This window comes from Typopeltis vanoorti, chromosome 9, assembly GCF_054136105.1.
Source record: "Typopeltis vanoorti isolate ZY-2024b chromosome 9, IOZ_Tvanoo_1.0, whole genome shotgun sequence".
Taxonomy (NCBI): Eukaryota; Metazoa; Arthropoda; class Arachnida; order Uropygi; family Thelyphonidae; genus Typopeltis; species Typopeltis vanoorti.
In genome coordinates this window covers 136,455,268-136,470,936 of record NC_143557.1, presented here as the reverse complement: position 1 = coordinate 136,470,936, position 15,669 = coordinate 136,455,268, and the positions used below count along the sequence as shown (strand labels likewise).

The 15,669-nt window shown below is 35.4% G+C and overlaps 1 protein-coding gene across 3 annotated transcripts in view; it reads right to left on the bottom strand.

The window, feature by feature from the left end:
- Piezo (piezo type mechanosensitive ion channel component) overlaps positions 1–15,669 on the bottom strand; it is a 1,325,935-nt gene that overhangs the window by 981,233 nt on the left and 329,033 nt on the right. For all 3 annotated transcript variants that reach the window (XM_090398322.1, XM_090398324.1, XM_090398323.1), the window contains one exon: positions 3,227–3,374. In XM_090398322.1, the coding sequence (XP_090254448.1) occupies positions 3,227–3,374 (148 nt within the window). The remainder of the gene's footprint in view (positions 1–3,226; positions 3,375–15,669) is intronic.

Sequence of the window (15,669 nt, the reverse complement as noted above, 5' to 3'; positions counted from 1 at the left end):
TTCCTGCTCTCGCTGCGAGGAGTTTCCAGTGTGTCCTGCCATTCCAAGGATGGGGATCCACGTCCCACCAGCCAATGCCCACCGATGATAGAAGTTTCATAATAGCAATGACGATATACTCCAGAGTTCCTGCCATTAAGTTCCTTGACGATCTCCGCGTGTGAAGTATCATCGATATCGTAAAAAGTGCCCGTGTGTGAAATTTACCGGAGAGTAGAAGAAGGTGTCAATGATCTCTAGGATCCTGTTTAATGAACTGGATGACAAAGTAACAAGTAAGACTTTTGTATAGGACTTTCCTAGATGTGAAATTAATGGCAAAAGATTGCTGAAAATGTTGTTTGTTAGCATAGAACAGTAGCAAGGATGGAAAGTCGATTTGTTGAAAATAGTTGTGAAGTAGTTTGCAGAGTTGTAAGGAATCAGATAATGTTATATATTGAAGAAGGAATAGTAAGTGAAAGTTTTAGTTAAGCCTAATAAGATATATAGTCCGAGTTAAATTAATGTAAAGTGTGCACAAGTCTGCTCCCGTGTCTGAATTATATGCAAGCATATTTATTGTATTAGTCTTTAAATTTAAGAGAGAAAAGTTTAATCAATCTAGTCGAGAACCAGACACGTGAATTTTATATTATTTCAATGTCATTTTATTTAGTGAATTTGAGTTGGATTAATTTAGTATGTGTAGTGTTAACTTTTTTTTTTTGTATCTTGGCATGAATAAATTGTTTTGTTTGTCAAATAATTGCCTGATTCTGCCTGATCAATGCACTTCTCATAAAAAGATAGAACCTGTGTGACCTTAAGAGTAATAGTAGAATTAAACGTTGCTTGACTTAGAGATATGTATTAGAGATATTTCCGTGTTGTGCTGAGCACTTTTTTTGCACGTATTGGAAGATATACAATTCCGGTAAGTGATCTCTGATGGTGCAGTCATAAATACAAATAAATTTTCAGAGATCAGTGTGAGAAAAAGTCAGCTATTTAGAAAAAGGAATCGGCTCCAGCCAGAGGCAATTCCTAAATTCTAAAATACGAACGTGAAGTAGCATAGTCATGACCTTGAGAGGGGGTGGAATTAAATTGGTAGACTGAAGGGATTAAAAGGTAATAGTCTATTTCAAGCAATGAGATTACAACTCGGCATTACGACAACTAAAATAAAGTAAAATAAGTGAAAGGTAAAATAGTGAAATATAGATATTTCGAAAATAATAAAATAAAACAAACAATAATAAAACAAAATTAACAAATTATTTTTACAGCATGCTTTTGCACCAATTTAACCAAACCAATCCTTTTTTTTTTTTGGTTAACAAGGGTTTCTTTTTAGAGCACCTGTGTCAAATGAGTCTTCTCTTGGCAGTTACAGAGCATACCACAACCCCTGTTTGTTCTTCCCAGTCTCGTTTCATTTCTCCAGATGACACATAGTGATTTTTGAGGCAGAGGCACTTTAGAACTCAATCTTGGCATGATGTAGACAGTGGCTTTCTTCCTTACAGTAGATCCAGTTTCCTTCACTTTCAACAGCAGCCATACCACAGTAGACTGACTACAGAACATCCCTATTATCCATTTCATGAGAAGAATAGCCTTCTCTATTCAATGCTTGAATCATAATTTTTCTGCAAGATGTTAACTGCATGTAATTAGCAATAGTGATCTCAGCATGAAAATGTGAAAACTAGCTCTTACTGTCTATTTATAGCATAAAATATTCTGATGCCATAGCAGCAACTGTTACATTATACAGAAACCTATGGGAATGACAGATGATGCAATACAATGAAATATCTAATGATAAACTAATGAAAATGACCATTTAACTACTAAAAACTATATTTATGTAAAGTGATGAGATTTCTATGAACATGTGTGTGTGTGTGTGTGTGTGTAGTCTGTATATGATGTCAAGTCAGCAGTTAGAATTGAAGGAGGTATAGGAAGATGGTAGGATGTAAAATCAGCTGTGAAACAAGGGCATGTTATTCATCATCTATACAGATAACATCATTAAATAAAGTATCATTATGCCTCATATGAAAATTGGAGATATTCAAATAGCTCTATTCTTTATGCAGCTGATATTAAAATCTTAAATAAATCCAGCACATGCTTGCAGGATTCCCTGAGCAACTTGAATAAATACTTTAATAAATTCAGTATGAAATATCAGTAATAAAAATACAAAGACTGGGAAAATAGGAAGGACTTTTGAAAAAAATCATCTGCATCGCGAATGGAGAACCTATAGAACAGGAAAAACATTTCAGCTATTTAGGCATAATTTTTAGTGAAGATGGCAAATTAAATATGGCAACACTGGTACAGCAGAAAGTCAACTGAAAAATCAGTCAAAACACTGAAGTATCCAAACACTAGAGTATACAAGGCAATGTTCACACCAATTTGAACTTATGAATCTGGGTTAGAAATAAGACACTGATCTGTGGAGACCACAGATATGAACAGGCCTGAGAAAGATTAGGGGGAGTGAATGAGTGTGAGCAAAATTTAGTGATATCAATGGCAGAATCATATTACAATGCAGATATGAAGAAGGAACTTGACATGGTTAGCATTCATGAGTATGTGAATATAACTTCACCTGATATGGCCACTGAAACAGAATGAGAGAGGAAAGGTTAGAACAACAAGTTGTTTTTTTTTTAAAAAAAGGATGGCAGGCAAAAGATCCAGAGAAAAACAAAAAGTCTAGTCGAACTGATTGACAATATTCAGCCCTGAAGAACAGATTAATATGGAGGAAAACTGTCTCTACTCAAAATTAGTAATGATGCAAACTTTATACTTGGTATTAATTCATAATATACTGTATACCTCTCCCCATCTCTCAGGGTACACATTCAGTATTTTGATGATAATGATGACTACATTACTTGTATAAAGTAATGAGCAGAGTTTAATATTTTATTTTAATAACTGCTGAACATATCCAAATTACAAAAAGAAATCTGTAACTAGCTAAAAAAAAAGGCTGGAACATTTCTTTCCACAGTTTTAAGTTATTTTTTGTAAAGAGAAACAATAATTTCTCGAATATGAAGTTGATAATCTTATAACCCTTTAGTTTCCAATTAAAAATTTGTAATATATTTCATTTTATGGAATTATTCTGACAATTTATAAGGAATTTAAATTTCACAATTTCATTTTACTTTTTAATAATGATTATACTTAATTATTTTATACATACTTGGTTTGGGACGACCAGGCTGAGTTGTACTATAAGTAATATTAAATGGTTCCAACATGAGACCATCAGCAACCACTCTTTCTTGGGATTTACGTTTTTCTTCCATATATTGACGAAGTGTAACCCAGAAAACAATTGTGTACAATGTCTAAAATAATTAAAAATAATTATCATTAATATAACATTTGATTATTATAATTAATCATATTATCCTAGACAGCTGTAAGCAAACACTGTGTGTGTATGTGTGAGAGAGAGAGAGAGAGAGTGACGAAATTCATGACCTCAATTAAGCTCAAAATCAATCTGTAGCATAATGCACAGCAATATTCAAATAAAGGATTAATAGACAAAATTAGTAGAAATATTAACTAATCGGGAGACCACCAATATAGATTTTGCCAATAAATATCTGGAACAGATCTCCTCTACTGATAAAACTCACTCCTCAACACATACAATAGAAATGTTTATAGAAATCTGTGTTGTTGCACTTTACATTATGAAAGAGCATTTGATAGGATTTGGAAAGTGACTTTGGAAAGTGATTTGGAAAGGGGGAAATCGCCATATAACTGTCTGTTTCCCTTTCTTTGCAATTCAATTGACGCATGTAGTAAATGAGAAAACTCATTTACCACATGTGTAATGGAGGAATTTGCTCTCTCCTCAGTTTTTCCTATTAATCCATATGTTCCTCACAGTTCTGTTATTTCACATATCTTCTTCCACATATACATAAACAGCCTGCTCTCACTATCATCAAACCCTGTTCACAGTTTTGTTTATGACAGCATTCTTCACTCATCCTATCTATTACATGACAAACCTTGTAGTGTTCAAACATCTCAAGCTTCAATATCATCTACAATACATGCCCTAAACACTGATACCCACACTAATTCAATATGGCAATAATGACCTAGTCACTTTCAATGTTTCCAAACAGTTTTGTCTTTTTTTCTCAGAAAAAAAAAGTTATTATTTCTTCTCCCCTGATCTTTTACAATGCTTAACTTAACAGATCAGATCTCTCTTCCAGGCCCAATTCTTGCTCCTAACCTTTCCTGGCATAATCACATTATGCCTATAGAATCATGCTCAGTTTCCAGAAAACTTGGCATTCTCTTTAACTCAAGATGTTACCTTTCCTCTCCCCAGTTATTAACTCTGTACAAATATCAAATCCACCCAACCTTGCAATTCTGCTACATTTGGGGTGGTGCATATGAAAATTCTTGATGCTGATCGGCAGAGAACAATCTGGTTGATTAACAATTCCTCCCTCGCAGATTTCTTCAACCATTGTCTCACAGACAGTTTCTGATTAGTGTCTCTTCTACAAATATTTCCATTAGTGCTTTGCAACAGAACTAGAATTCATTATGTTTCTGGAATTGCAGCTAAACCTACAGCAATACAAGCAACAGATGCACAAAATCATTTTACACTTGAACTGCTGACTCAACAAACCAGCGATTCTCAATTATCTTTCATGCTTACACAGTGACCAGAACACATCATGGAAAATTATGGAGAAAACTACAGTGTTAGAGCAAAACTTTAGTTTAATATAAACCAATATTAGCACTTGATGTTTAGACTTACATATCAAGGTCATCATCTGGGCATACACACACACATATATATATATATACACAAAGAAACCAGCTGCACTACAATCTACATAGTTTACTAAAGTTACTGACCAACCGTTACAACAATTATTGGCCTAAACTCTGCTGGAAAAAAAAAAAAAATTCATCGTCAAATTCCTACCATGTACCCTCAAGGGGTGTATGGGATATGATAGTACCACATGAAAAATTTACATCATTACTAACTTCCTATCTACAATTTTCCTCCAAATCAGACTGTTACATGTCAAGACTCCAACATTATCAGATCTTATATTTCTATCGTCTAAGGCACTTTGCACCGTATCAATCCACCAATTTCTTGTTCTTCCTCTGGGTCGTTTTCCTGCCAACCTGGCAGAGAACACTTGTTTTGCTAATCTTTCCTCACCCATTCTGTTTAAGTGACCATACCACCTGAGATTAGCTCTGCTAACGCATTCCTGAATGCTGACAATAAGTTCTTTCCTAATATACTCGTTTTTAATATGATATTGCCATTGATGCCATCTGTTCATGCCTCTAATCTTTCTCAGGACTCTCATATCTGCGGTCTCTAGTCTTTGGTCAAGATTACTGTTTTACTTCTGACCCAGCTCTCAGATCCATAAGTTAAAGCTGGTTTGTACACTGTCTTGTTTACAGCTAATTTAGTGTTCCGTCTAATTTCTCTCTTATTCCATATGAATTTATTCAATTGACTTCCTACCATACCTGCTTTGTTCATTCTGTTGTCTATTTCTATATTTAATTTACCATCTTCACTAAAAATCGTGCCTAAGTAGCTGAAATGTTTTACTTGTTCAACAGGTTCTCCAATCACAACACAGCTGACATTTTCAATTATTCTGCCTATTTACATTGTCTTTGTCTTTTTATTGCTGACCTTCATACCATATCTATTACAACAGTTATTCAATTTAGTCAGGGAATCTTGCAGACTAGTAGCAGATTTATTAAGAAGTATAACATCATCCACATAAAGCAAAGACTGACAATAACATCTCCAATTTTGATATCATGTTTATTACCACTTTCCTTCATAATGTGATCCATATAGATAATGAATAACAGTGGGGATAATGTACATCCTTATCTGATTTAAGATTAAACTATCTTCCTGTACTCCCTTCAATTCTAACTGCTGACTTACAACTCAAATAAAGACTAAGTATTGCTTGTTATAATGCCCCAATGAGACCATATAACTGTAGCATATTGAATAGCTTTTCCTTGGCACCTTGTCATATGATTTTCCAAATTGACAAAACTTAAATACAGATCTTTGTTATATTCCCATGATTTCTCCACTATTTGTCATAAAGTGAAAATCTGATCCTGACAGCCTCAATTTGGCCTGAATCTAGCTTATTCTTCAACAATTCTTCTCAACCATTTCTCAAGTATGCTTACATAGATCTTGCCAGGAACACTTAGTTGGGAAATATCTCTGTAATCCTCATATTCAGTTTTATTTCCCTTTTTATATATGGGTACTATTAGAGCTCTACTCCAATCATCAGGAATTCGTCCCTCTGTCCAGGCTTTTTGAACTATGCAGTGCAGCCACTGTAAGACTTTTATAACACAATATTTCAGCATTTCTAGTCGAATATCATCTACTCCTTCTGTCTTTCCACATTTCACGCCTTTGATGGCTTTTTCTACTTCAAGTATGGATATGTATTCCTGACTGTATGCCTGTTGAGTGTTTTGTACCACTGTGCCATCACTTCTTTTTTTTTAATTTAGCAATTTTTCGAAGTAATTACTCCATACTTCAAGGATATCTTTTTCTCCTGTTTTCATGTAACCTTTATCATCTCTAACCTCCAGAATATCTTACCACCTTCTTGATATTTATTTTCTATGTTCTTGCCAATGTCAACCCTTGACGTTTGTTTAGCTAGTTTTACACAGTCTTTAGCTTTCTCACATTTGTCTCTGTATTCTCTAAGAGCACAAGCTGATTTATTTGCTAGGAACTTTTGATATGCTTTCTTCTTTTCCTTCACTGCCTCTTTAACTTCTTGTGTCCACCATGGAGTTCTAATTTTTCTATCCTTGCAGACAACCTCACCACATGCCTCTCTAGCTGAATCAATCAGGGTTTTCTTCAAGGCTTGCCACTGAATCTCCAAGGTTTGGTTCCTGTTCACAAACTCTTTCATTTTCTCTTTAATAATCTTTGTGTATTTTAGTCTACAGTTCACATCTGAGAGCTGTTCAACTTTCATTCACTTTAAAAATTTCTTACATGTTATTCTTTTCAATAAGAAATTCGATTTTATCCTGCTCAAGAATAAATAGTATCGCTTCCAATTTCAAATCCTCTGTACACTCTGGTGTCCTGCACCAGGGAGAAAACATCACTATCAACAATAACATAGTCAATGAAATTTTTCTTATTTCTTGTCTCTTCTCTCCATGTGAATTTGTTCACATTTTTATGTTGAAACAAGGTGTTAGTAATAGCCAGTCCATGTCCTGAGCAGAAATCCAACAGGTATTTGCCATTATTATTGGCTTTGCTCTTTTCTCCAAATTTTCCCAATATATTTTTGTATGTCTGACAATCATTTCAATTGAAAATCCCCAACAAGGACCAACTTTTCATTTTTCATTGTATCAGTTGCTTTTTCTAAAGCATCAAAAAATTCATCCACTTCTACCTCAGTAGAACCTCCTGTGGGACCATAGGCACAAATAAGTCTCACTGTCCAGTTCCCCATTCTCGTATTTGCCCACATCACTCTTCTTGAGACTGCCTGCCATTCAAGAAGATTAGCCTCGTATTTTGTGTTGAATACTATGGCTACTCCTTCTTTTCCTTGATTGTCATTTCCTGAATATAACATTTTGTATTTATTGTTCAGAAAGATCTCACCAGTTTTTGTCTTTTTTTGTTTCAGTAACTCCTATTATGTCGATCTGGTACTTATCTAATTCCTCAGCTAGCTCCATTTCTTTGCCATTCAGGCTTCTTATGTTGATTGATAGTATCGATCTTTAACTCTGGTGATGTTGAGTTTGGTTTGTGCTTTCAGATTTGTTCCATCTATATTGGTTTAAGCCAATAAGAATACAATTTGGTCGGCTAAATCGCCAGACTATCCACGTTTGTTCAGTATCCAGGTAGATACCCAACAGGGTGCACCATGAGAAGGTGACAATTGGACATTAGGTCAGAAGCCTTGCCGGTTCTCCGCATTCCTTTAAAGGCCATGTGGGGACCTCCTCTCAGTTATACAGCTTTGACACTTAAGCACCCCTTATTATCTGCTAGGTTACAAAATTAAACTGGGCTGGATAGCAATATGTTTATATATATATATATATATATATATATGGGAATAAATTTTTAACTTGGGTATATTGTATATTAGGATAACCAAGCAATTTTATATGCTTGGTTATTTTAGCTCCTAATCCCAAGGGCGCAAACTTAATTGTTTGCACACTTGGGATTAGGAGCTAAAATAACCAAGCATATAAAATTGCTTGGTTATCCTAATATATATATATATATATATATATATATATATTAAGGATACTAAGTAATTTTATAAACTTGGTTTTTTTACTCCTTCTCCCAAGTAAGCAAAACAGTTAAGTTTGCACCTGAACGCCTTTACCCACTTTTACGAGTTGAACTACCTTTAGACTTGAACTATGTTCAGGCACAAACTTAACTGTTTTGCTTACTTGGGAGAAGGAGTAAAAAAACCAAGTTTATAAAATTACTTGGTATCCTTAATATGTATTATCCCCAAGGTAAAAAAACTTTTCTCACACACACACACACACATATATATAAAACTGTGAGTATACATATAAATTTCAACCAATTGGTGTGGAATAGTTTCCAATAAAAGCTGAAAATTGTTTCAAGTCCTAAAGTATGTTAGATACTAAGTAGGCTGAATATAACATCCAAATTCTTGGAATTTTGATGCCACCATTATTGTTGAGATTAGGGTGGTTAATCAGAATTTCACTGGCTTCTTTAAATTTTCTTCCATATCAGGTTTTTGTATGATGTAAAGAGCAGGTACTTTTCCAATCAATTTGGTGTAGGGTGTTGAGAGCTGATACACTGGTTGCACATCTTCCCTCAGTCTATCCTTCACGGTTTACTGCAAACTGACACATACTGGCCAATATATACATGCTAACTCATATCACCACTAGTCGCAAAAATTTGGAATCATTAACACCCTTAACCCCTTAAAAGCAGAGCTATAATAATTTGCTCTAATCAACAAGCTCTTAAACAAGAATTAAAGATTATTAGCAGCACATTTATAAATAAATAATTATAACAAAAATACTAGCGAAAGTTCTTCATAAAATTTCATCAAAAAAAGAATACAGATTACAGTAAAACCATAGCCATCCCATACATTAAAGGGTTATCAGAAAAAATCAATAGAATTCCACACCATTATAATCTCAATGCCACTTTTAAACCACCTATAAAATGAAAAAACATATTCAACTCCTGGAACGATTCTCTCCTCCCATTGGCACATCACATCCTGGAGTTTATTGCATCTACTGCACCTGTAACTTACCTTATATTGGTGAAACTGGACGTACAATCCCTATACAAAAAAAGAACACAAAAGACATTAAATATAACAATTTTGGTGAAGAAGGCCTCTCAGATCACGCTCTCAATGCCCTATACCAAACTGATTGGAAAAGTACCTGCTCTTTACATAGTCTCAGCAATTTCGTGCACTTTGACTTGCCAGTCATCCAATACCATAACGTGCACTTGATCAATGATTTCTGGTGTTGTTACACTTTTTGGATGTCCTTCATGTGGATCATATTCCAACTGGAACAGCCGGTTTTAAACTCGGCAACCCATTTCTTAATTGTTGAAAACTAAGGAGAAGAGGGCCCATAAACTTTTATGAACTTCGAATGAATTTCTTCTGGTGTTAAACCTGCTTTTACAAAGAATTTTATAACCGCACAATACTCAATTTTATCCATTTCAAGGGATACAGACCGCTTTTGCTTCAGACAGCTGTATAAAACAAACACTACTTGATAGAATGACTTGCAATTTCACATGGATGCTTATGACAGATGTACCAATGTAGAAAAAAAAATCTTGCTGATAGTGTTGCCATCTATGGTCATCAACGCCAAGAACTTTTCAGACCGCCATCATATAACATATATAAAACCTTTAAAAACTAGTTTAAAAAAATCTGGAAAATAAAATGAGAATTCTGAAAGAAGTATCAAAGCAGCTTGAACATGAGCTTTTATGACACAGAAGCAAATATAGAAATTAATTAGCAACTAAAGAATTGAATTATGTGAGTATATAAACATACCATTAATTTTTTTTTTTTTTTTTTTAAATGTTGGGAATTTTAGTAAATTGTATGAAGAAAAAACAACTTGACTTGAAAATTTGATTTTTTATTTGTCTTCTTCATAAAGATGAAGACATAAGATTATTATTATTATTATTACCCCAAGACCTCATGGAATCAAAGACTCATCTGGAAGGTCCTTTTATCACACACACACAGCTCATCATACTATGTCTTAAACACAATCAAACTCCTTGCAGACACCACACTCTCAAGCAACACATTCCAAACATTTACAACTCTGCACGAAAAAAACCTGCCTATCACTCCCCTACTCACACCCTCTTTATACAGTTTCCGGGGATGACCTCTGGTTCTCCCCTGATCAACCACTATTTTCTGTCGAACTTCTCCAGCATTGATCCTATAACAACCCATTACCAACTTGCAGGTCTCTATCATATCTCCCTTCTCCCTCCTATCCACCAGACTCTGAAAATTACATCTCAATCTTTCCTCATACTTGACTTTCCAGAGGTCAGAAACTACCTTAATTACTCGCCTTTGGACCCTTTCCAATATCTCTTCATCCTTCTGAAAACCAAGTGACCAAATCTTGGTACAACAATCCATGTTTGGCTTAATCAAAGCCTTATATAACGGAACAAGAATTTCCCTCCTCCTACACGTCAGTGTCCTCTGCATCATTCCCAGGAGCCTTTGTGTTGTCTTCACAACTTTGGCTATGTGTCCCCTAAATTTCAGATCCTTATCGACTATCACCCCAGGATCTCTTATTTCTTCCACCTCCAACAATATATCCTCACCAAGCATAAATTCTGCATCCCATCTTTGTTTTCCAAAGTTTAAAACCTTACATTTTGCAACATCGAACTCACATCCCCATTTCCATGCCCAATCACTCAATTTATTCAAGTCTTCTTGTAAGGCAACAACATCACTATTCTTCATGGTTTGTCCCAACTTTGCATCGTTAGCAAACAACTGAATATCTCCATCCAAATCTTCACCAATATCTATACAAGTTAAACAGTAATGGTCCTAAAACAGACCCATGAGGCACTCCACTAGTGACTTTCCTTTTCCTGGATACCCCCCCCCCCATATACAACTTCTTGATACCTATCAAATAGCCAGTCTCCAATCCAATGCACCAATCTAATATCCAACCCCATCTACTCTAGTTTAACTATCAACTTATCATGAGGTACTCTATCAAAAGCCTTCACAAAATCCAAGTATATTACTGTGTACCCTCCTCTGTCCAAGGAAGCAGTCACATTATTGTAATAAGTAGATTATTAAAACATGACCTCCCTTTAGCAAATCCATGCTGTACATCAAAGATTATACCATTGTTGTCAACTCAACTCTGGATCCTAGTTTTCACAAGATTCTCCAACAACTTAACCAACACCTGACACACAGATAGGCCTATAGTTTGATGCTTCAGTTTGATCACCTCTTTTATGAAGTGGCACAATCTTGCCCTCCTTCCACTCCTTAGGAACTTGACCGAGTGCAAGACTTGTATTAAAAAAATATGTCAAGGCAGGTGTCAACTCCCTGGCACATTCCTTCAGAATATGTGGTGATATATTATCAAGTCCCACAGCCTTATTAACATCTAGTTTACTCAACACCCCATACACCTCTTGCTCACTTACAGTCAGTCTCTCCTCCCCATCATTAACTGCTCTCAATCTCTCCATGAAGTCACATTCACAAGATTGAAAGACCTGCTCATTAAGTATCTCCACCACACATTCTGCAACAGCTGTCTTCATACTATTTTCTCCAATCAATGTCATCCTTCCATAATCATTCTTTCTTTTGCTGGCTACATATCAAAAGAACTCCTTAGGATTCTTTTTGGTTTCATTAGCTAACTGCTGTTCATACCTCTCTTTAGCTACCCTCGCCAACCAAACCACCCTCCTTGCCTGGTCTTTGTAGACCTCATGGAATTGGTTATTTCCACTTCTCTTATGTTGCTACCATAATGCCCTTTTTTTTCTGTATCGCATGCTTAATCTCTGTATTCATCCGCCTCGCACCTACCTTATTTAACCTTCTCACCCTTGGAATACATTTAGATATTGCTTCTACTATGCAGTTTTTGAAAATCCCCCAAGCTGCACTGAACTCTTTTCCAGCTAACTCCTCATTCCATGATACACCTGCAAGCTGTCTCCTGAGCTCTTCATAGTCACCCTCTCCCCCTTGTAGTTCCACATATACCCCTTTCTCACAGAGGTCCTCATACTGCTGGCAACCACCCAGGTAATCACCTCAGCCAAATAGAAAATATTTCTCATTTTCTATTTGTGTTTCTAATTTAAGGAAAATTAGAAAGAGAAAAAACAGACAGAACAGATGAAACACAGAATGATTAGAATGAGTTACTAAAATATGGAGGAACAGAAATGATATTTCAGTTAACTAAGCTATTCGAAAAAGTGTTTCCTTAATAAAAAATAAATAAAAATCCACATGAATACAGAAAACACATCATAGTTCCCATTTGTTTAATAGGAGATAAAACAGATCTAAATAATTACAGTGATCAATCTATTACCAACAAACAACCTTGAAAATCTGTACATGCCTGTCTCATTTCACATTATCCTTACTCTTTGCATCAGCAAACAGCCATATGCCTTCTGTCAAACCCTTCCCAATAGCATTAACATAAAGACTGAATAGCAATACCAAGGACTAATCTCTGTGTTAAATTCTGCAGTCTCACCTCACTCACATACCCTTTTGATATTGGTCAGTCAGTTCATAGCTACCGTCATCCATATGCTCACGATATTTCTTCCACATTATGTTTTCTTTTGAATCTCTTGCTTAATAAAACTGCAAATCAATTTCACTTACATTTATTCTTTGAACAACTTATTCAAGCTAATAGTTTATAATCAAATCCCATATCTTCCAACTTATACAACAGCCTTCCATGATGTATTCTGTCAAAAGCCTTAGCAAAGTCCAAAATATAGCATAGTGTATCCATTCACCTTGTCTGAACTCAATGGTATCATTACTATAAAATATGAACAAATTACTCAAACATGACCTAGCAAACTCATGCTGTTATTTGCAAAGCACAGTTTCACTGTCAACCCATTTCTGTATACAAACTCTTACCTTTTCTAAAATTTTAACCACCACTCCAGAGATACTGATGTCATTAGACATACTATTCTTAGTACCACTCTTATGCAGTGGAATTATCATACATTCTTTCCATTCCTGTGGAATCGTCCCTCTGTGAGACTCAAATTATATAACCTGATAAAAGGCATGGCCAGTTCAGCAGAACACTCTTTTTGTAAACCACAAATATCTCATCAGCCCCAATTGCTGAATTGTTATCTTGCAGTTTGGTGCAACAGTTCAAGTACCTCCTCCTTATATAAAACTGAGTTTTTTCATCCAATGAAAAGGGAGCAGTAGGCTCAATATTGCACATGTTAAATTTAAAATAGACAAAAGCTAAGCACCTAATATATGCAGAATTAATTTTCTTTTTAAAAAGATTATTGATTGAGGGTTTAGTATACACAGCATGTCCATTAACTAATGAGAGTGATTTTTTCACAGGACAGCCCTTTGAATGAAAGTAACAAGCGTGCTTATAGTTTTGACCACTAGAGTGTGTTGTAATTGCAGGTGCAACTTTCGAGTTGGGAGACACAGCAGTTTTCGTGTGGCAACTGTTGAAGTAAAAGCACGTGAGCGGAGTGTGTCAAAAGTTGCATCATGGAGCAAAAGAGCTGTGATAAATTTACTGTAAATTAGGAAAAGCTGCTACAGAAGTATACCATGACCTAAAAAAAAAAGTTTATGCTGATGACAGTCTGAGCCATGCACAGGCATTCCACTGGTTTTCAACATTTAAAGAGGGGGAGGGAATCCCAGGAGAATGAACCACACTATGGACAGCCAGTTTCTGCATGGACAAATGAAAATGTGGTGAAATCTAGAGAAATTGTTGCCTGTGGCAGGTGAATAATCACTAGGGTTCTCACTGTACAGCTTGATGTCAATAAGGAAAACAGCCAAATTGCAGGAAGTTTTTCCAGTTGGTTATACTGAAATTAAAGACACCAAGTGTAAGCAAACAAATTTGCACCTGAACTCTTTTCAGAACTGGGTCAATTTGTACAAACAAGCTAATGACTTCACATCACTTGCCTTAGTATCTCATAATGCAAAGCACATCTCTTTGCAGACATGTATAATGCTTTGCATTATGGGAAGGGTCACTACCAAGACCAGTTTTGACCTTTATTGAGGTCTCATCAGCAGGAGCCAGGCCTAGAGGTGATACTAAGGTTGAAGTAATGCAGAAGTCATATTTTCACATACGAGTAGCCGAAAGGTATCATTCCTTTTCATTAAAATACTCTGGATTAGACAAAGTTGTTGGAAGTTTTTCCACTTGGTTATATTATATGGCAACTCGTATACTTAATTATATTTTGTCAACTCATATATCGAAATATGACTTTAATATTACTTCCACCTTAGTATCACCACCTCTGGGTCTGGTTCCCACTGATGAGACCTCAATAAAGATCAAAACCGATATGGGTAGTGACCCTTCCCATAATGCATAGCATTATACATACCCATAAGGACATGTGCTTTGCATTATGGGATACTAAGGCAAGTGATGTGAAGTCATTAGCTTGTTTATACAAGTTGCCCCAGTCCTGAAAATAGTTCAGGTGCAAACTTGTTTGCTTACACTTGGAAAAAGGATTAAACCGAGTATATAATTTCTTGGTTTCTTTAATTTATAGAAATAGCCAGATTAATCTCAAAGAGATTTGCAGAAGAGGATTTGTTCCAGAGAGCACTGAATTGCATGTTGTAAAATTTCATCCATACAGTTGATCAAGATCATGATATTTTGCAAAGAAAGTGATGAAACTTGGCATTTTCAGTTTGATCTGTAAAAAGTGGCAGAGAATGGAATAGCATGGAATGTCTTCCTCCCAGTAGAAGACAGACTGCAAAAATCATGTGCCAAGACAAGTGATTTTTTTTTTTGTTGTTGTTGTTTTTTTTTGCTCCTACTGGAATTATCCACCACAAATTTGTTCCTGAGGGCACTGCAATGAATGGTCAGTATTATTTAGGCATAATGCAAACATTGAGGACATCCAATGCAGTGTCCTAAAGACTGAGTGGTTCCCATTCAGGACTTCTACCGTGCCTCTGAATACATGTATGATAAATGTGAAATGTTGTGTGGAGTTGGAGGGACATTATTTTGAATCTATGTAATTGCAATTCCAAATATAGTTCTTTGTTTTGATATAATAATTGTCTCATTACTTAATGGGCACTCTGTGTATTATATAAAGAACTAGATATCACTTATTTTTGTTTGTTAAAATCAGAAGTCAGTGTTTCATTTCAAAAGTATCAAGTT